At 36.6% G+C, this 22,611-nt stretch overlaps 1 protein-coding gene and 3 pseudogenes across 2 annotated transcripts; 2 read left to right on the top strand and 2 right to left on the bottom strand.

The window, feature by feature from the left end:
* The first annotated feature begins 823 nt into the window (after positions 1-823).
* On the top strand, positions 824-7,895 carry LOC143551037 (putative acyl-activating enzyme 16, chloroplastic; annotated as a pseudogene). Its single transcript, XR_013138432.1, has 18 exons — positions 824-1,044; positions 2,282-2,470; positions 2,656-2,770; positions 2,983-3,070; positions 3,322-3,534; positions 3,822-3,940; positions 4,122-4,271; positions 4,454-4,521; positions 4,661-4,766; positions 5,185-5,343; positions 5,500-5,553; positions 5,967-6,047; positions 6,133-6,270; positions 6,345-6,504; positions 6,572-6,651; positions 6,776-6,921; positions 7,314-7,371; positions 7,611-7,895. The product of XR_013138432.1 is annotated as a putative acyl-activating enzyme 16, chloroplastic (transcript).
* Positions 7,896-8,939: 1,044 nt separating this feature from the next.
* Positions 8,940-10,841, top strand: LOC143551038 (pentatricopeptide repeat-containing protein At4g14050, mitochondrial-like; annotated as a pseudogene).
* A 16-nt stretch (positions 10,842-10,857) lies between these two features.
* Positions 10,858-12,925, bottom strand: LOC143551025 (heat stress transcription factor B-1-like; annotated as a pseudogene).
* A 6,026-nt stretch (positions 12,926-18,951) lies between these two features.
* LOC143551039 (adenosylhomocysteinase-like) lies at positions 18,952-21,802 on the bottom strand. The gene is made up of 3 exons (XM_077041567.1): positions 21,438-21,802; positions 20,436-20,815; positions 18,952-19,927 (listed from the first exon to the last, which is right to left on the bottom strand). The coding sequence occupies exons 1-3, from the start codon at positions 21,766-21,768 to the stop codon at positions 19,181-19,183; spliced, it is 1,458 nt and encodes a 485-aa protein (XP_076897682.1). The 5' UTR covers positions 21,769-21,802; the 3' UTR covers positions 18,952-19,180.
* Positions 21,803-22,611: the final 809 nt, after the last annotated feature.

Consider the following 22,611-nt stretch of genomic DNA (forward strand, 5'->3'; position numbering starts at 1 on the left):
ATTTTTACTTGCTTTGTTTCGGTTTTATCTAATTTGAACTTTTAAATTGGTTGGCCTTTTAAACAAGTAGGGGTTAGCGTAATATTTTTTCATGTGTAGAGATATATGAAAACGACCCATAAAAAAATTACACTGTCAACCAAAAGTTGAGAGATAACGGATACTACCCCTGGTTATACAAAACATTCACCCCTGATTTTAGTTTTGGTCAACAAGTCATCTACACAAGATTTCCACTACTAGAAAACTAGATCTACAAGAAAAAAAATAAAAAATGAAAATAAAATGTCATAATAATAATAATAATAATCATAAATATCATCAATAGCAGAGTCATAGTAGTAGATATATTTACTTCTATCTGTATAACAGAGAAACTATTTCCAGTGAGACCCCTGATTCGATAGTAGTTTTGTACATAAGATACGTAACACTTAACCAATCAACCATTAAGACATTGGCTGAATGATACATATATACACTCTCATCTTTTGACTATCAATACCACCGTATATTACATGGTTAACCTTAAGACATTTTTAACGTTATTTCACCAAATGTTGCATGAAAATAAAAGGTAGATCATAGGAAAAATAAAATTGTTGATTGAAACCAATAATTGTCTTGATAAAAACTAATAAAAAAATTAAAAAAATAATAATAAATTTGTCTTGACTTATCGGGAAATGTATATATATAATATTAAAATAAATCTTAACTGAATTTCTTCACATCTACAAATACAATGCCGATGGTCTGAACGCGTAAACCCCTGCCGGATGCTACAATGTTATCACTTTCTTCTTCGTAATATTCAAAGCTTCTTCACACACAGACTAAAACCATACACACATCATGATACTACTACACAGAGGTCTCTTCAATCCTTTATTATTAGTTCAACCTCCTAATTCCATGTCGGTTACTTCACTAAACGCCATCGTTTCACCGTCGCATCATCATGTCAACTCCGGAAGTTTATTATTCCGTGCTCGTGATCGTATCCGTCGGTGTCATATTATTCGAGTTTATTCCGAATCTAAGGTATCCGAATTAATATTATTACTCTTTTTTTTATATGATATGATTAATTCATTAATTAGTTTGTGTGATTATATTTATACCTGTTTTGTTTCCTCCATTATTATAATCTCTAGGTTACTTTTGAGTTTATAGGCTATGAATGAATTATTGCTAATTCATGAAGTTTCTGTTATTGGTATAAAAACTGACCTGTCTCTACTATGTCTAAAGGTGAGTTAGGTCATTCGAATTTTGATCTGACGGTTTGATCGCGACTCATGCTAGTGATTTGAAACTGTTTCTGTTTAGATTGACGTGTTAGATCTGGTAATTTCACAACTGCTCGGCTCGTTTTGACTTACGAGTGCTCGAGCTTGAGCTTGACTCGGCTCGTTTCGAGCTTTAGAAAGCTCAAGCTCGGATCGTGAGTTGTTTTTTCAAGCTTGAGCTCGGCTTGTTTATTATTTATTAATTAATATACATTTTAAATTATTCTTATGTCTAGGAACCTTTTTATATTATTGGCTAAGAATTTTATAGTACAATGTACATAAGGAGGATTAGTTGATTCAGAAACTTTCTGTTATTAGTAAAATTTACCTATCTATACTATGACAAAAGGAGATTTGGGTAATTTTTGTTCACATTTTGATGTTAGTGACTTGAAACTCACCTGTTAGATCTGGTAATTTGACAACTGGTGTCCAAACACAAGTTGTGTTTTGTGTAGGGGTGTTAAAAAGCCGAGCCCAAGTTCGGCTCATTTTGACTTAAGAGAGTTCGGGCCCGAGTTTTTCGGCTCGTGACTCTTGAGTCATTTTTTCACGTTCGACTTGGCTCGTTTATTATCTATTAATTTATATACATTTTAAATTATTTTTATATATGTTGAGGAAAGAAAAGTCAAACAAGCCTAAGCTCGGTGTTAACTCGTGTGCGGTAACTTAAACGAGCAAAAGCTCGGCTCGAGCTCGGTTGTGTGTTGTGATTTGACTAATGGTGATCATGGTCTAAACACAATTTCTGTTTTGTGCTCAAATAGCAAATTAGCCATGTTATGTCATAAGTGTCTTGAACTATTGATTGAATTTGTATAATATTAGAGGAAGAGTAGCCACATGTGTTTAAAAATGCAGCAGGTTTTACCTCTTTTTTCCATTCCAGTTCTCTTTTTTGTTTCTTGACTGTTTCTTAGAAGTTTATAAGGAATATTTTATTCATGAAGATAATGATATCTTTAATTTCATTCTGACTTTAGGCAGAAGAAAAGCAAGTGAGAAAGTATTCACCTCTTCTTGAAAGTCCTTATCAGTCAGAAAACAATGTATCAACTGCAGAATTGAAGGTAATTCCTGACATTTGGAGGTATGCAGCAGAAAAGTTTGGTGATCGGGTTGCATTGGTCGACCCACATCATGATCCGCCTACAAATATAACTTACAAGCAGGTCTTCGTCTCATTTACCCTTTTTTTTACATATCTAATTTCTTTTCTTTTAAATGTTTCAATCTTGCCTGTTGACGAGGTTCATTTGGTTTCTCTCCTTTAATTTTAAACAGACAATTTTCCTTGTTCGTGCAACTACATGACTATTTAACCTGAACCTTCACTTTTTGATTATACAATTTGTAGGTGGAGCAGGACATTTTAGATTTCTCTGAAGGTTTAAGAGTGATTGGAATCAAACCATGTGAAAAGATAGCACTTTTTGCTGACAATTCTTGCTGATGGCTTATTGCTGATCAAGGTGGGCTGGATTCTGCTTATAGTTGATCCTTGTGGTAAACTTAATAGCTGCAGTGCTTTCTGATTATAATTGATCCATGTTCAATGCATGATTTTTTTATTACTTATATCATTACCTTGAAAATACAAACTACATATATGTTTATAATTATGTGGTGCTAACAAGTCAAGTTGAGAAATTGAATGTCTAGTAATTAACAAGTTTGGGTGTAGGTATAATGGCCACAGGAGCAGTAAATGTTGTGAGGGGATCTAGGTCATCCGTGGAAGAGTTGTTACACATTTACAATCATCCTGAAAGGTTAGCATAGTCATTCCCATTTTAACTTTTTGATAATCAACTGGTTTATTTCAAATTTCAAACCTGATTTAATTTCGATTGATTTAAAGTGTATAGCAAGTATAAACTGTATAAGAACTACTGTAAGTAGATAAAGAAGTTGTGTTATCTTGCAAAAAGATCATGTTAAATAATTAGCTAAGATAGCAACCTGCAGTCAGTTATGCTTCAGAATAGCATGAGGTTATTCTTTTGTATTCTTTTCATAACAGTGTTGCACTTGCTGTGGACAATCCTGAATTATATCACCGGATGGCAGATGCCTTTAATTCTAAGGCATCTGTTAGATTTGTTATTCTACTTTGGGGGGAAAAATCATCCATATCTAACCATGTGAAGGAGGGAATTCCTGCCTATACATTACAAGGAGATTATAGATATGGGTCATGAAAAGCGCGCGGGTTTTGTTGATTCACATGATGCCCGTAAGTCAATTTATAATATCTACTAGCTTCGAGTTATTGTTAGAAAAGGGTTGTGAATTTTGAGTGAGAAACGCCTATTCTAGAGCTAGTTCTGAATAGTAGGAGCTAACATTTGAAGTCAGAAAGCATATTCATTAAGACTTTTTGGAAAGTGAATTAACTGATAGTTGAAAATGCAAGTTTTTGTGCATGTGTGTGTTGAGAGAGAGAGAGAGAGAGAGGTAGAGCGAGTTATGCTTTATGTAATTTACTGGAACGACACATTTTACTGACTTGTGAATCTTTAGATGAAAAGTATGTTTATGAGCCCATCAAGTCTGATGATGTTGCTGCTCTTATATACACAAGTGGGACCACGGGCAACCCAAAAGGAGTAATGCTTACACATAATAATCTTCTGCACCAGGTATAAATGTGTATCTTTTGTGAGGAAGTTCTGTCAAAATTAGAGATGGAAATTTGACCCAAGCATATTTGTACTTCTACCTTTAGTCAAAACAGTTCAGTTTTATGTGCATCTATTATTATTGTACCCCTTGAATGATCATATTGTCATGTTAGGATATTCTGCTTTTATACTTCTCCAGGTTAATAATTTGTTCGACGTCGTCCCTGCTGTGCCTGGGGATAGATTTCTAAGCTTGCTTCCACCGTGGCATGCATATGAACGTGCATGCGAGTATTTTATATTTTCTTTGGGAATTGAGCAAGTATACACCAGTATTACACACTTGAAGGTATTTTCAGATTTTAGTTGGAATTCCTTATATACCAATAATGGAAAATATGTTACCATGCTATTGTCCTGTGATCCTGAAAATATGTTGTATTTCCTTAAAATAAGTAATTATTCTTCCACATTTGCTTATTATACACCCACTCTGTTCACATGCCTTATAATGCACAGTTGTTTTTGTAGGATGATTTGCGGGAATATCAGCCACAGTATATGATTTCTGTCCCTTTAGTATTTCAAACTCTGTACAGGTAAAAGCAATGCAATATATTTTATTTGCTGACTTTGGTTAAGGATTTAATCAAATGGGGTATTAGGACTAAAAAAAACAAATCTTCATATATTATGCTTTTCTTGTTCAGTTATTGTAATATGGTTCCTAATCTGCAGTGGGATCCAGAAACAGCTATCCACCAGCTCAGCTATCCGTAAGTTAATTGCACTATCATTAATAAGGATCAGTATGGCATACATGGAGTTCAAAAACATCTATGAGGTTCAACCTTCAGCATCTTATTGACTTTTGACCTCTATTGTTTTTAGCGTTCATGTAGAGGTGGCAAGATGGTGGGTTGGGTAATAAATCGGTTCAGGTTGAAACTGATTATTTTTGGACATTTAGTGCAGTTTGAAGCAGATCACCTTTTTATTATATTTAAATTTTTTTCTTCATACCTAACGGGTTAATTATTTACCAAAACAATATAATTACAATAATAATTCAATCATCGAGAACACGATTTAAAAGGTTGTATGCATTTTTAAAAAGGACTTTGGACGACTTTTAAGCAATACGAATGTGAATGTCACCATTTGCAGAAACTTGTTGAGTGTAATTTTTTTTTACATTTGAGAAGTTACCTTTACTTATTCGATAATCTTATATTCTAGCCTCTTTTCATATTCACTTGTAGGGTAAGTGTTTGTCAAGAAATCAGAACCGACCTTCTTACATTGCAGCAATACTGGATTGGCTATATGCACGGGCTATTGCTGCAATTTTGTTACCGTTGCATTTATTGGCAAAGAAAATTGTATACAGTAAAGTCCACGTATCTATTGGGATTTCAAAGGTTTTATATACTACTCTTCTCATGCCCCTTCACTTTTTTGGAGTGTTTTGAGTGAAAACACATTTTATTTATATGCTTCAAGATCTGAAAACTTTTGTATAACTATTTACTATTGTTGAGAATATTACTGATCAGGATATCTGTTACATTGTACAGGCTGGAATATGCGGAGGTGGTAGCTTGCCTGTACATGTTGACAAATTCTTTGAGGTTAAAACTTTTATTTTTTATATATTATCAGTTTTGATGGAAAATTTGACCCCTTTACTTATGAATGAGTCAATTTGGGTTGTGTTTTATCATAATTGGGTCAATAGAAAGTTTAGCTAAAAGGCTAACATGTCAAACGAGTCTATTTCAATTCATACAACATCACAAATCCTTCCATTCAATGATTCCGATTATTATCATAGTAACAGTTTTTTTTTTGTTTTTTTGTAATTATAACTGATCTGTTACTTGTATACTAAAAATTTTGCGTCATGAAAACGTCAAGCACTTGAGCTAGTAGTGTACATTTTTGTTTTTTTTTCAAACTGGTTCAGGTTGGAATCAATTTAAAAAGGTAAAAAGGATCGGGGTTTGTCTAGATCAGGTTTGACCGGATGTTGATGTCTTTACAGGCAATTGGCACAAAAATCCAAGTTGGGTATGGATTAACAGAGTCGTCTCCTGTTGTAGCCGCTCGACGCCCACATTGCAACGTAAATACACCAATCTAACTGACATTTTTTAATTACTCTTTATGTAAGCTGGAACTATATGACATCATAAATGTGACATTTGCAGGTTCTTGGGTCAGTCGGGCCTCCAATTCGACACACAGAAATAAAAGTTGTAAACGAGGAAACGGGTGAAGACCTTCCTCCGGGTTCAAAGGGAATTGTCAAAGCTAGGGGCCCACAGATAATGCAGGGTTATTACAAGGTACCTAAAAAAGTTATATAATGAATTTTTTTTTAACTTATAGTGATTAAATATCTTCATTTTTTTTAAAATAGAATCCAATTGCAACAAGCCAAGCTATAGATGAAAATGGTTGGTTAAACACTGGAGATATTGGTTGGATTTCCCCTGTTCATTCAGTAGGACGAAGTCGTAATTCTGGTGGCTTTGTTGTTCTTGAAGGACGTGCCAAGGATACAATTGTCCTTTCAACAGGTAATTGTGACATAATTGATATTTTCTTTTTGTTGCATTTTCTTATTGGGTTGAATATTTTTAATAGGTGAAAACGTTGAACCGGAGCAGCTAGAAGAAGCTGCCATGAGAAGTAGGTTGATTCAACAAATAGTTGTCATTGGCCAGGTAACACCTGGTAATAGGCCTTGACGACTTTTTTTCATTTATTTTATAAGTAACTAATGAGTTTGTTGGCATTTACATACGGATAATACTTATTTACATGTGTGATATCGCAAATGAAAACCAGGATCGACGTCATCTTGGAGCTATCATTGTTCCAAATAAAGAAGAAATTATGTCGGTATCAAAAAAGTTGTCAGGTTCAGATTCAGATGTGGTTGAACTTAGCAAGGGGAAAATAGCTGGCTTGTTATCAGAAGAGCTCCGAAAATGGTAATAAAAACTATTTGTTGTGTGATCAAACGTTTCAGGTTGGCGGATTGTTGAACCCGAACACAGACCATATATTTGTTCATGTCAAAGACATCAACCCTAACCTGAACACAGTTAAAATCTTGTAACCGAAACATGACCCATATACATTTATCTAAAAGAGTCAAACAACTCGCCGGGCTGTAATCAAACTGTAAAAGCATTAAGCGGGCTGTTGGGTTGTAATAAATAGGTTAAACACATCATAAACAGGTTGGTGGGTTGACATGTTTAATTAAACGGGTTGATGGGTTAACCCATTTAACTAAATGGGTTAAACAGATCACCCTGATATCGCAACCCATGACCTGCTATTTTTCGGGTTGTATAACTGGATTCATCTCTTGATACAGGACCTCAGATTGCTCTTTTCAGATCGGGCCTATTCTCGTCATTGATGAGCCTTTTACGGTAATATGCTGCCTGCATTAGTTATACTCTCTTCTTAACTTATGGGTTTATGTAATGGGTCAAACTACCTATTTGACTCGTTCCTTTTTTCATTTCTTGTGTCCGACTTGTTGCATCAATACACAAGTCAAGAAATTATCATTTTTATTTATTTTTTATTGTGTAAAACTTATAAACTCCTCACAATGTTTTGTCGACATTGATTTGATGGCAACCTGTCTACCCGTATGGAATTTCAGATCGATAGTGGGTTGATGACCGCGACCATGAAGATCAGGAGGAACCAAGTTATGGAACTATATAAAGAACGGATAGATGATTTATACAAGTAATCTTTAAATGGCAATTTGGTTAAAAGTAATGAAAAATAAGTGAACTGTAATTTGTAACTTTTTTTACTCCTTTTTTTTTCTTATTCGAATTATCATTATACTACATGTCTAAGAAAAGGTATAATAGTTCCTTTATGTTGTATTTTAATAAGTAAATAATAGTTCACATGTCATTTCCTGTGTTAAATACATATTTAACTTCTAGCTCGTACATGATTACTACATTCATTAGAATTTAAACATAAGGAAATGTTGAGAAAAAACAATGAAAATAAGTCATGTTAAATACATCTTTCTAGTTTTTTTTAAGATTTCATGTAACATGTTTGTCTTTGATACAATGTGATTCTGTCTATTTAATACAACATGATTATGTTAGTTAGAGTTTAATTTAAACACGTTTAGTTCGGGTTTATTACACAATATGTGTGTTGGCTCAACCCATGAGCATAACTCATTTAGCATATTTGGTTACATAATATAAACATATGACAGGGCGGACCCATATTGTGTGAGACGATGTCACGAGAACTCATTGTTTTTTTTGAAAAATAATAATAAAAACGATGAGTGTTTCTATGAGATACCGTAAGATTTTATTTTTTTTAATGGCATTTTTTGTTTTGTTGTCGCCCACCAGATTTAAACTTTTTCATTAAAAAGTCAAGCCTTATCTAATTCATTTATACTGTTAGGCTAAAGACCCTTTTGTAACCGATAAGATAATTGAAGTTAACACATAAAAACAAGTTCAAGTTTGTTTAGTGATAACTCCTAAACAATTAAACATACCCATTGTAAGTTAGAAACACAAACAAATTGACAGACTGAGGTGCCTTCATGGGCACGGAAATTATAACGTTTGGTTGTGTGAAATTCAACCACTGAAAAAATATAAATCCGGGTTCTGTCTCTTTTTGTAACTAAATGGTAGCAAGGGAAGTAAAACTTTATTGCATTTATTTATTACAATTATCTTAAAAAGTACTCCGTATATACATAAACTACAATTATTTTCTCAAAACATACTTATAATTACTTAATATTTTTATTAGTCAATGAGCCAGTGATAGAATGATAAAGATGACATTGTGTTTCATGTGACCCAAACTCGTTTCCTGCCATCAGCATTTACATTCAGCGGTATAGGATGAGAGACTAGGCGAGTAAGTGACGTAAACTAGTTGGATCTTTAAACCGTGCATTCGGGCGAGTGTTCACACCAGTCTGACATGAATGCATCACCATCTGCTGCAATCCCTCAGCCATTGCGCCACCACCAACAACCCACATTCCGGCAAGACCCTCCATGCCCACATCCTCAAGCTGGGTCTCAACCAATACGGAGCCTTACCCAACACCCTCATCTCCATGTACTCCAAATGCGGCCTTATCAAAGACGCCCACCAACTGTTTGACGAAATGCCTCAACGAGACCCGGTCTCATGGGCGTCGATTCTCACTGCTTTCAACCGAGCCAGCCTCCCCACCCGGTCCATTTCCATATTCCCCAACATGATTGTTCGTGATCACTTGCAACCCGACCACTTCGTTTTCGCTAGCTTGATTAACTCTTGTGCTGCTGTTAACGCGTTACATGTCGGTCGTCAAGTGCACGCCCAATTCGTGCGGTCCCGGTTCTCATCGGATGACGTTACCAAATCGTCTTTAGTTGACATGTATGCAAAATGTGGATTAACAGACACTGCTCGAATTATTTTCGATACTATTAGTTTAAAGAATGCGATTACTTGGACCGCCATGATTTCCGGGTATGCCCGGGTTGGACGAAAGTCGGAAGCTGTTGACCTTTTTAAGAACATGAAAGTTCAGAATCTTGTTTCATGGACTGCTTTGATTTCTGGATTGATTCAAAGTGGACATTTTGTTAGTGCATTTCATCTGTTTATTGAAATGAAACAAACTGGGATCAAAATAACCGACCCGTTTATTATATCTAGCATTCTTGGAGCTACTGCTAATCTTGCAGCGTTGGAACTCGGTCAACAAGTCCACAGTTTGGTCCCGAAGCTCGGTTTTGAATCGAGTTTATACGTCTGCAACGCGCTTATTGACATGTATGCAAAGTGCAGTGATATAATATCCGCCAAAACCGTGTTTAATCAGACGGTTAAAAAAGATATAATTTCATGGACTTCAATAATCGTTGGGGTCGCTCAGCACGGAAAAGCTAAAGAAGCGTTGTCACTGTATGATAACATGTTATCTACTGGGCTCAAACCGAACGAGGTGACATTTGTCGGGTTAATATACGCGTGTAGCCATGTCGGTTTAGTTAACACGGGCCGTTATCTGTTCAAATCTATGGTGGATGATTATGGATTAAGCCCGAATCTTCAACATTACACGTGTTTAGTGGATCTATACAGCCGATCAGGATACTTAGATGAGGCTGAAAAAGTACTTAACACCATGCCGTTTGAGGTTGATGAGGCGGTTTGGGCTTCTTTGTTGAGTGCGTGTAAGCGATTCGGGCGAACCCAGATGGGGATTCGGGTTGGGTGTTAAAGATCCATCGACGTATATACTTTTATGTAACACGTATGCGAGTGTGTTTATGTGGGAAAATGTGGCAAAAGTTAGGAAACTGATGGCTGCTGGTTATGTTAAGAAGGAACCGGGTTACAGTTGTGTTTATTTAGGGAAAGAAAGTGAGGTTTTTTATGCAGGTGAAACGGGTCATCGGATGAAGAATGAGATTCGGGTTTTTCTTGAAGATTTGGATGAGAAAATGAGGAAAATCGGGTATGTTCCTGATGTTAGTTATGTGTTGCATGATATGGGTAAAGAGGAGAAAGAAAAGCAGTTATTTTGGCACAGTGAGAGGCTTGCAGTGGCTTATGGGCTGTTAAATGGGGTCCCAGAGTCTGTGATTCGGGTCGTGAAGAATCTTCGGGTTTGTGGAGATTGTCATACGGTTTTGAAGTTTATAAGTAGTATTGTTCATCGGGAGATTGTTGTTCGAGATGCGAGTCGGTTTCATCATTTTAAAGATGGCAAGTGTTCTTGCTCTGATTTTTGGTGATCAGCAGTGTTGTGTTGATTTTTAAGTTACTGTATCATTGATTATTATATTTTGAAATAATATCTACAGCTTGAATGGAACAAAACCAAAATTTTGTTAAAACATTAAAAGTACCAACTACAATAGTCAAGCTTTCTCCAAAATACACCAATCAAATCTAACTGGCATTGAAACATAAATAAGTTTTTAGTCTACATCTTATTAAAGGCAAACATAAAATCCATATACATAGACTAATATATATATATATATATATAAGTCTATACAAAATGAGAATGACCTGAAGACTTCTATCTCAAAGAGTCAGATTCCTCATGTTCCTGGAGTTCCCATGGCCCGATCTTCTATCGTCTTGTTCATATGACACCATCGACCTTAAATTCGTGCCTGTTTCCTCGACATCCGACGAGCCTGGCCTTTCAGTTAAAAACTGCTCCCAAAACACATCATTAACCCGACCCTGAACACTTGCAGGAGGCGCCGCTGCATTATTATTGTTGTTATTAACATTATTTGTTGGATCATCACGTGACGAAGACACTGTCACATTTTGACCCGAAGGTTTTCCAACCCACTCAAATGATTCAGGAATTGCCACTGTATCTGAAAGTGATGATCCAACAAATAATGTTAATAACAATTTAACAATTTAATAAGCACGTAACTCAAATCGTAGCCCGGATGTATAAAAATCAATTAGTCATTAATTAACAAAATGATATATGCCGAAATCCATTATGTTGGCCCAAGTTCTTTTTTTTCGACCCGAAACTTTCAAGCTCAAATGGCAAAACCAAAAACACCTGAAAAAAACCGAAACTCTTAACAGATTTTAAAAATTTAAGAACCGAAGTTTTGGTTTTAGCCCAAGCCAACCAAAACCAAACCGTGCACACCCCTAAATTAAGCCTACATATTTAAAAGTACCAGCAAACTCAAGAATTTCCATGTCAATTTGTAGGGTAATCCACCATGGTTTCTTCATTATTGGACCACAGGCACACTAATATAGAATAATCATATCTAAACTTCCAATTCTTCAATCATAACACTAAACTTTCCTCAAAAACCACCTGATCTCACAAAATAATCCATCAATTCAAAAAAACACTAATTTCCCTTAGCCCTAGGGTTGTGCAAAAAGGTCAGACCCGCGAGACCCACTCCAGACATAGACCCAATTTAGTGGCATTATCAAGACCCGGGACCCAACCCTATCGTAAATAACCAGGTCTTATCTGTTCGGGTCTCGCGGGTCTTACCCACTTTATATAAAGACAGAAATGTTCAGACCCGCGAAGACCCGGACCCCCTTATTGGTATTCTCAAGACCCAAGACCGACCTTATTGTAAAAAACCATGTCAGATCCCGGTCAGGTCTTGCGGGTCTTACCCAGTTTACGTAAAAGAGAAAACGGACCCACAAGACCCAGACCCGTTTACTGACATTCTTAGCACCTAAAAGAACCAACCCTTTTGTAAATAACAGGGTCTGATTGGTTCGGGTCTTACCCGGGTTTATGTAAAGAGAAAATAGCCAGCCCCGCGAGACCCGACCCGGACCCGTTTATCTGATCCGGGTCGGGGCTTTTACCAGGTTTAAAATTAAAAACTTAAATCTGACGAACAAATGAAAGTCAAAGTTGGTCAAAATCGATCCAATCAAGTGATTGAAACCCAATAAAAAGTAAATTGGCAACCGCTTACGTAAGTATTGAGCTGTCTAATGAAGCTGGAGAAGTTATTATGCTTAAAATACGTCGGCAACAATCCGAGCAAACTCCGGCGGATTCCACACCACAAAACTGTTGCCTTTAGTACTCCACGACACTACTTCATCCGTCACGTTGTCGTCCACCATCTCATACGTCTTTATTAGAAACGGCGCCGGTCCGCCGCCACCAGAGCCCGCCTTATTTCCCTCCATATTATGAAGCTTCTGGAAACCCTAATTCAATTCAAGTTGGTAATAATAATAATATAATAATAATGAAGATGATGATGACGATGACAGTTGACTATTTACTCATAGTCGTGTTATTATTATTAATTATTATTATTATTATAACCGTGAAACGACGTCGTAACACGTGTAAACCGCCAACCCTAGTTTTGGTTGTGGACATTTTAGGCCCTTGTAAGTTTAAGGGGTTAAAGTGTTATAAGTTTGAGGTATTTGTTTTTAGTTAAAAATATACCATGCACACAATATGGTATAATACTGACATGTTGCTATCATACTAAAAAATAAAGAGTTGAAAAAGAATTTATTAAATGAGCATGCTTATCGTCACGTTATTTTTTAATTGATGTTAGGAAAAAAATAATGCACACGTTATTAGACACCAACAAAAGAGGAAATAGGTTTATTATCGGTCAACATGGTTCATATATTGTATGGTTGGCCCGAACAAGATTTGTTTGATGTATACTTATACTGAATCGAATATGACTCGTTTTGTACATGCTTTAGCTTAAAAACCGTTTCACGTTTGCCATTTCTTGACCAACAATGAAGATAGCGGATTATAGTTTGTTCTGTAAGACCAAGTAATTGTAGTCTTATATAGAAGTGTGTGATTCGATCGGTCTAGGTGGGGAAAACTAAGCCAAAATAAGATTTAGTGTATTAGACCTTCTCCATTGTGTTCTTTAGTTGAGTGTGGAAGCACCTCTTGAACTAAATATGATATGATATATATTCTCATTGAAGCTAGGATATTTGTTTCTGGATGCAATTCATTGTTTCATGATCTCAAATCTTACTTTGTTTCATATTTAAGAGTTCCTCAAAGCATGATTCATGATTTATGTGTTGTATGGTTGATAATGGAGTGAAACTTGGATGAAAACTAGCTTGTTAAAAGCATTGAAGTGCGTTTGATTCTTGTTGTGGATGATTAGCAGATTAGTTAAAGAGTTTGGCAAATATATATTCTTTTAACGTCTTTTATCACACTGGATATATTGTAACGCGCAAGATATATTTTCGTGGATAGTAGCGTGACTACATGTCTGTCAATGTCTTTGAACTTTTTCTTTCTTTGACTAGTACTTACAAATGTATCACCAAGTCTTTTTTTTATCAATAGATAAAGTTCGATCAATGGCCAAAGACCATTATGTTCGCTTTACATGATGTATTTCCTACAAGAACCATCTTGTGTGTGTCACTGCTTAACCCATGGGCCGTATGCAGTTTTTGAAGAACAGGTTCGGCCGAACCTGTATAAATACTTTTTTCAGTGTTATCTATTCATGTATTTTGACATTATATCCATATAATATTCGACATTGAACAAGTAGAAAACCCAAACTTAAGTGATAGACAATCGGCCGTCCGATCCTCGAAGTTTTCCAAACCCGTAAGAAAAAAATCCTGGCTACACCCGAACGTGAACTGGAAAAGCGTGCATGGACATGTACCCAACCAAAAATCCCGAAATCGGAGCTTTATATCTATTTTAATACCCAACCCTACCCGTAGTGTATAGAATTTGGCCGAAACCAGTTCTCACGATACCTGATTACATACCTGACGTGAGGTCGAAGTCTCATTAAAAAAATAAACCAAATACAACTAGATAGATAGTAGAAAGTGGGTGTCGAACACAGAGAGTTTGTGGAATGCGTGTTTACTAGTAGCTTTAACAGATAATTAAATTAAACTAAATTGCATAAAAAATAAATTCAGATTTCGATTGTTACCCGATGACCAATTAACTAATATTCAACCTCAATTCCTCCCATGATATCTCGATTACCAATGGCACCAAGAACATATGGTTTAGATTATGATTAGACACAAGCAGCAATTTACAAACAATTATTCAAACACCATAACAACTAAACAAACATTGCAAAGTTATTATTCTATAAATTCAAGCATAACATAGTGTACCAATTAAACTTTACATCCAAGATGATCACCATCACATCAATTGTATTGTTCATAGGAATCAAAGAGACAAACCAATAATTGCAATCACCCAATATTGTTTGGCACACCCAAAATCGCCCTAAACTCGTTCCAACTGCAAGGTATGTGAAAAGACACCCAAAAAAGATGTTTAAAAGCTGATAAAAATTGGCAGTTACGGGTCGGACCGTAGTCCACGGTCCAGCCACGGTGCCCCTATAAAGCCACAGTACGGTCTGTTCTGTCATTTGGTGTCAGGTTGACCGTGGCCTATGGTCCAAACCGTGGGCCAGGATGGTTTTCATTTTCAGCATCTTTTATTTGGGCATCTTTGGTCCCTTGACCTTTCTTGACCCGTCCAGTGGCTTCCAAAATTTCGTATTAGCTCTCAAAAGCTCCTTTTAACCTGCAAATAAGTCGTGTGGATATAGTTATCCATTTCTAACAATTTAACATTCAAAACATATATATTTAACTCGTTTAAGCTCAATTACGAGTCATACTCCGATGCACCCGTCAATGCCCGGTTATTCTCTATATCTGGTTTTCTACCCGACCCAAAACTGGTCATAAGCGGTTATTAACATTTGGGGACGATTTATAGTTATTTTTTAACGGATATAACACCATTTCTAGCTAGTTTTGTATTTACCATTTTAACTTCATTTTAAAGTAATTTATTTTAGTTATTTTTTTACAATATTAAAGCAAATTTAAATGTTGGAAGTTCAAAAACAAAATATTACAAAATCGGTTTCTAGTACTCGGTAATCGGTATCATGCCCTACCCTACATTACATGGTTACATATGGTTGAGTTTGTTTGTTCTATAACCATTTTTTAACCCTACCCGGTTTTTTACCATCCTGATCATACCAGGAACTGGTTATGCCCAATATCCAGTTTTGTACATTTCCTCTAGCTTAAACCAGTTTGGTCGAACCTGATCGATTCTACCAATTCGTCATCTTGTTTTAATTGCGTGGTTGAATCCCATAAGAAATTATACCAAAAAAATCACATTTATCTAAAACTTAATGATTACTTTATGATTCTTTTCCAATAACTTGAAAGAGTGACATACTTTATTGCGATCCAAATAGTACATGTTTCCAATTAACGGCATTCGCAAATTTCTACGTTCATACGATATGATGTTACATGACCTCATCATTATTATCTCCCACTAGTTGAAGAAATGAAGTGGCCTCCTTTGATTTACCATTACAAACATCATGCTTCATTTCAAAGAAATCATGCCAAACCCAATCATAACCTTATTAGATATTATTGTAGAAATATATTCTAAAAATAATTTAAAAGATAACAAGTATTTTTGATGTTTTAAACATCAATACCAGAACTGGTACAGAAAATACTCGGTATGATACTGGTACGGCTCGGTACCAGTACCCAAATCCTCAAAAGGTGAGTACCGAATTTAATTGCTCTACACTATCGAGATTGATTTTGAGCAACTCACATATCTCAAAGGCGTACACCGGGATAGTCCACACCAACTGCTAATAAATTGCTAAATTACCGACGCGATGTAGCAAGAGATTAATATATGGTTTCGCCGATTATCTTGCTCACATAATGGGCATCAACTGCTTTCGTTGACAATGTTTCTTTTAAAAGGGGCAACTAAAGCTGTAATTTTATTCATTTCCGTCTTTCATCCAAAAAGATTGACCTTTAGAGGAACCCACTTTTTCCATTTCGTAGCCGAGACATCCACCGTCAAGTTCCGAACTTGATGACAAAACTTATTTGTCGAGAATAGCCCATCTTTCTCTACTATTATTGTGTAATGGTCTCGTAATTTTTCATCGAAACATATAACTTTATTTTGTGAAGCTACCGTGGAAGACTAGGAATGTCTTCGTGGTGGTCAATAATTTTATTCAAATCAATTGAATAAAAAATCGAGCCTAAACCGTTTATAACCCGACTGAATTTCATATTCATTTTGTGGCTTAATTTTAAACTGAATTGAGTTTTCGATTCCAAATATATGGATTCTTTTTTAACAGACTAACAAATAATGGTTAGTTAATTTTTGTCATTTAACTCAATCTAACTGTTTTATTAGCACAATCTTACTTAGTCCCCGATACAATCTAAGAGTCTGTTTGGTATTGGGTAATGGAATGAACAAACCCATGAAATAGATCATTACCATTCCATTCAAATGTTTGGTTATCAAGTAGAACGGAATGAATCATTACTTTGAGTTGTTTAGTTGGGAGGAAAAGACGAAGAACAAAATTAAAAATGGCAGTGAGTGATGATAGCGATGGTGGGTAGTGAATTTGAAGTATTTTAAAAGGGAACATAATAACCATGTAGGTCATTTCATTTCATTAATTAATCACACTATTTATTTCACTCGATCCTTCATAATAATCCATTCTATTACATATTTCATTTCTGTATACCAAACACTACCTAACCATTTTTGGTTTTTGTCTACGTGGATAAAGATAAAAAAAAATATATTATTTATTTAGATCCACTTTAAAATATAACTTTGAAATTTTATACATATTAAGTAAAATATAAAGTTATAAACAACTTCCATTTTTTCACATTAAAACCATAATTCCAAAAATGTTATCTTCAAAATCATGAATCCAGCACTAGTAACAGAATATAAGATTTGTGTTTATATGGGATCCAGCCCTCTATTTGGTAGTAGGTGAGAGACCCTTAGAACCATCAATACCCTTCATTTAACCCTCCTAAAAGAACCCCCAAAATTGCATACAAAATCCTCTCAAAACCCCAAATGAAATCCATCTTTTTACCATTTTTCTTACTAATCCTACACACCCACTTGATAATTTCATCTGGGGTTTCAATCTTGAGCCCAGATTTGGTCAAAAAAAATGAACTTGATCCAATCTTGAAGAGGGTTTGCAGTGGGAAGATAGGTGAGTATTCAGAGGATGAAATGATGGAGTCTGAAAGCAGTAGGAGAGTGTTGATGATGGAGAAGAAGTATATAAGTTATGAGACATTGAAGAGGGATCTTGTGCCTTGTGGTACACCTGGTGCTTCATATTATAATTGTAATGGTAAAGGGGTTGCTGGTCCTTATAATAGAGGGTGTGAGGTTATTACTAGATGTGCTAGAGATGCTATGAACACATGATGTTTGTTGAATCTTGGTTGGATTTGAGGTGTCCATGGTTGTTGGATTCTTGATTTATGGTTGTTTTGATACTAATTTAGGTGATCATTTATGTTATGTTATGTTGTCATTTTGGTATGATCAAGTGTAGGTTAATTTGGTTTCTAAGGTGAATGTATAATGTGTTTGTGTTATGTTTGTGAATTGTGACCCTCAAAATAGGGGGATCCTAAAGCCTTTAGGATGACATATTTTTAAAAAACCGGTCCGGTTAATAACCGAACCGGTTTTTTTAAAAAAACCGATTTGTGCACCTCTACCTAAAGGTTGTTATATTGTGTAAGAGTTGAGATTTTGTGTCTCGTTGACTCGTTTAGTATGCTTCGTCATACGTATGACTTATATGGTAGTAATGTATGATACAAAGTGCGATGACATATTCATGCTGACAATATGTAATGTAACTTATAAAGTGAGATGAAGATCTTTAGATGGATAGTCTGTGTGTGTGTGTGTGTGTGTGCTATTTCAAGATGTTTACCTATGTGAAGATCTTTAGGTGGCCATTCTGTTTGTGCTATATCAAGATATTTTGGTGGACATTGTGTTTGTGCTAATCAAGATATTTTGGTGGACATTGTGTTTGTTCTATAATGCCTATTGTGGCTTCCAAGTATGGTATTGTTTCCTAAAGGAGGTTCTTAAAAGCCTTAAGAATGTATGATCATGGTGTAACTTGATGTTTTTGGGAGGCCAACCTTATTTGACATGTTTGTTGTAGACTGGTTACATCCGGATGGTACAAGAGTGTTGAGATTGTTTATTACTAAGTTTTGAAGTGTCTACATAAGCCCATGTATGACAATTCCTCACTCCACACAAAATTAACAGGTTAGGATTAAAATCTAAATAGGCTCGTGTGTAAACGAGTCAAATGACGATCCTACTAATTAAATGGGTGAATAGACATGTAAAACATGTTTTGAACTCGGTGGTAGGTGTTGTACATGTCGCATTTTGTCATAAATTCATGACTATTGATTGGCATATATCATAAGAATAAACATCATAAATTGCCAAAGTAGACTTAACAACTCAAATAATAGGTCCACAAAATCACCATTTTTTCTATCTCTTGATGAATTAAAAAAACGCAAAAGGCAGAGCAAGTAAAACTTCTAACCCAAACAACTACAACAATTTTCACACAACCTTCAAACACAACCCCTATTCAAACCGACAACAACAGTCATCTCATCAAGAAACAACCAATCGGTCTTTCCCACCAACACCCGCTCAAAATAAACCCTAACACATACTTGAGTCATCATATCATATAAAAAAAACAAACAGCTTCCACTCCAAAACCAAACCGCTCAGTACCTGTAGTGAGCCGGCTTGTATGGACCCTCAACCGGTACACTGATGTAGTCAGCCTGGTCCTTGGTCAACTTGGTCAACTTAGCTCCAAGCTTTCCAAGATGAAGTGCAGCCACCTTCTCGTCGAGATGCTTCGGCAACACATACACTTCCTTCTTGTACTTCCCGCTGTCCTTCTCTTTCCATAATTCAAGCTGAGCGATCACTTGGTTGGTAAACGAGCATGACATCACAAAGCTCGGGTGTCCAGTGGCACAACCCAAGTTCATGAGACGACCCTCGGCCAACACAATGATACCGGTCTTGGTTTCAGGGAACACCCACTTGTCGGTTTGGGGTTTGATGGTGATTCTTTGAACACCCGGGTAAGTTTCAAGTCCAAGCATGTCGATTTCATTGTCGAAGTGACCAATGTTGCACACGATCGCGTTGTTCTTCATCTTCTTCATGTCGGAAACCATGATGATGTCTTTGTTTCCGGTGGTGGTGACGAAGATGTCGGCTTCTGAAACCACATCGTCCAAGGTGAGGACTTGGAGACCTTCCATGGTGGCTTGAAGAGCACAGATGGGGTCGATTTCGGTCACGATGACACGTGCACCGGCTTGTTTCATGGCTGCAGCACAACCCTTTCCGACATCTCCGTACCCGCACACGACTGCGACCTTTCCTGCAATCATGACATCAGTGGCTCTCATCAAACCATCAGGGAGAGAGTGACGGCATCCGTACAAGTTGTCAAACTGTAACAAAATCAAACACAAATGTTATTATTGATCAGATCTAGGTCAAATAATCCAAAAATTAGCACAGTGTAATATAAATCAAACAACTAGCAACTAATTTGATCAGAACTAAATAAAAAACAAGACGATTCACATTGTGCACTCTAGATGTTTGACATTAATCCTCTTAACATTCATACCAACTCAGATCATACTACCAGTGAGCTTAGATTTAACTCAAGTTTGATAATTCACATTGTGCAGACCAACTGTATGATAATATTCCTCTTAAGAACAAATAAGTCAGCACCAATACTACTACTAGTGAGCTTAAGATCAATCCAAAACTAGCACAACTAAGTTCAAATCAAACAATTAACAACTAAACCGATCAGATCAAGGTCAAAACTAAAGTAATTTACAATATGCACACCACCTGTTTGATAATATTCCTCTAAATCAATCAGATCTAACTCATAAATGATCCATATCACAAGATCTACAACATAAAAGCAAAACCACATACCTTGCTCTTGGTAACCGAGTCGTTAACATTAATCGCCGGGAACAACAAAGTCCCATTAGCTTGCATCTGATACAACCTCTTAACACCAGTAGTCGTCTCCTCCGAAACACCAACCAATCTCTCCTTCATCTTGTGATACTTCTTCGGGTCACTCGCCAATCCCTCCTTAATAATCGACAACACAATCTGAAACTCCGCATTATCCGTACTCGTTGGATCCGGCAACTTCCCTGTCTTCGCATACTCCTCCTCTGCCTTCACACCCTCATGAATCAACAACGTCGCGTCACCGCCGTCGTCCACAATCAGATCGGGCCCACCTCCTGGCCCCCAGTCCAACGCTCGCTCCGTGCACCACCAGTACTCCTGGAGAGTTTCACCTGCAAGTAAACATAATTAATAATCAAATACAATCTCCTACAGTACCAATATAATAAACTAATAATCAAACTCTAATAATATATCCCGAGTTTCGTCTACAAGGAAACTGTTAGGTGTGAGCATAAACCAAAAAGACCCACGAGACCTGACCATTAATCGAGTTCGGGCATGTGTTGCCATTTTCTCTTTACATAAACCGGGTAAGACCCAAACCCAAACCGATCAAGTCCGATTATTTACAACAGGATTAGGTCCCGATCCTGAAAATACGACTAAGTGGGATCGGATCTGGATCTGACCTGATTGCAAGCATAAACCCCGGGTAAGACCCACAAGACCCGGCCGACAATTATTTACAATAGGTTCGGTTCCTAGGTCCTAATAATACAGGTGGGTCCATGGGTTTGACCCTTTTCACTTTACATAAACCGGGTAAGAACTATGAGACCCGCAAGACCAAACCGATCTGACCCGATTATTTACAATAGGGTCGGGTCAGTTCCCAAGAACACCATTAAGTGGGTCCGGATCAGCTCGGGTCTGACCCACTTGCACAATCGTAAATAAACATAATCAAATACAATCTCCTAGTTAGGTAATAGTGACAGTATAATAATCAACCTTTCCACGCGAACACGGCGGCCGAGTCACGCGCAATAGCGGCGGCAGCGTGGTCCTGGGTCGAGAAGATGTTGCAGGAGCACCATCTGACCTCTGCGCCTAGGGCGGTAAGGGTTTCAATCAACACTCCGGTTTGAATTGTCATGTGGAGTGAACCGGTGATTCGGGCGCCTTTAAACGGCTGGGAGGGGCCGAATTCGGTACGGCAGGACATAAGTCCCGGCATTTCGACTTCGGCCAGCTCGAGTTCGAGGCGGCCGAAGTCGGCCAAGGACATGTCCTTGACCTTGTACTCACGGCCCGTGGAGGTTTTTTCGACGGTGAGAGACATGGTTATTTTGAGGGTTTGTAAATGGTGGGTGGGTACAAGAAGGGTCGTGCGGATTTGGAGGAGTATATATAGAGGTTAAGGGTGGAGATGAACGGCTGAGATTGATGGTGGTAGGATTGGGGTATTGTTTAGGAAATTGGATCTCTTGGTATATTATTGATGGAGAGATATTTTTATTGGTAATTAATTACTCTAATTGTTTAAAATGTGTGTAGAATAAATAAAAATAAAAAATGAACTTTTTTATCCTTAATGAGTCAAGATTTGATTACATGGATAAGTTTTTAAATACATGATTATGATGATGTATGTTTTCAGTTAAAAAGGTTAAATTAAGGGTGGACGAAGTGGGTACGAGGTGATGGAAAGATTTCATCGATCTTTGGGAAACACCGTCCTTTTAGTGCGGGATGAAATTTCAGGATTGCCGAATTTGGATTGAGGGGAGTGGGAACATACCCCACCTTAGTTTAGGCCGAAGAAAGATGACCGGGATGGTGGAATCACTTTCACTACCCTGGTAAACAATGTTGCATATTACCAAAATAGCTTATATATTGTGCTAGTAATTGATTGCCGCTTTTAAAGTTTTTACAATGTATTTTATACAGGTTATTAACTTTAATGTCATAAAATTAAACGAATATGGTTTTTTCACGTGAAAATGATTTTTTTTAAGTTTAGTTTTTACTGTATCGAGAATATTAGTACATAATTTGTTATTGTAGTAAATTAGATTTTAATAATTTAAAATTTAACTTATTGGTCAATAATAATACATATTTATAGTTTAATTAGTGACACTTCTAACTTTCACTTCGTCAGCAAGCAAAATGCCAATGG

Source organism: Bidens hawaiensis, unplaced genomic scaffold, assembly GCF_021521415.1.
Source record: "Bidens hawaiensis isolate Kalapana, Puna unplaced genomic scaffold, B.hawaiensis_p1.1 tig00016232_1, whole genome shotgun sequence".
Classification (NCBI taxonomy): Eukaryota; Viridiplantae; Streptophyta; class Magnoliopsida; order Asterales; family Asteraceae; genus Bidens; species Bidens hawaiensis.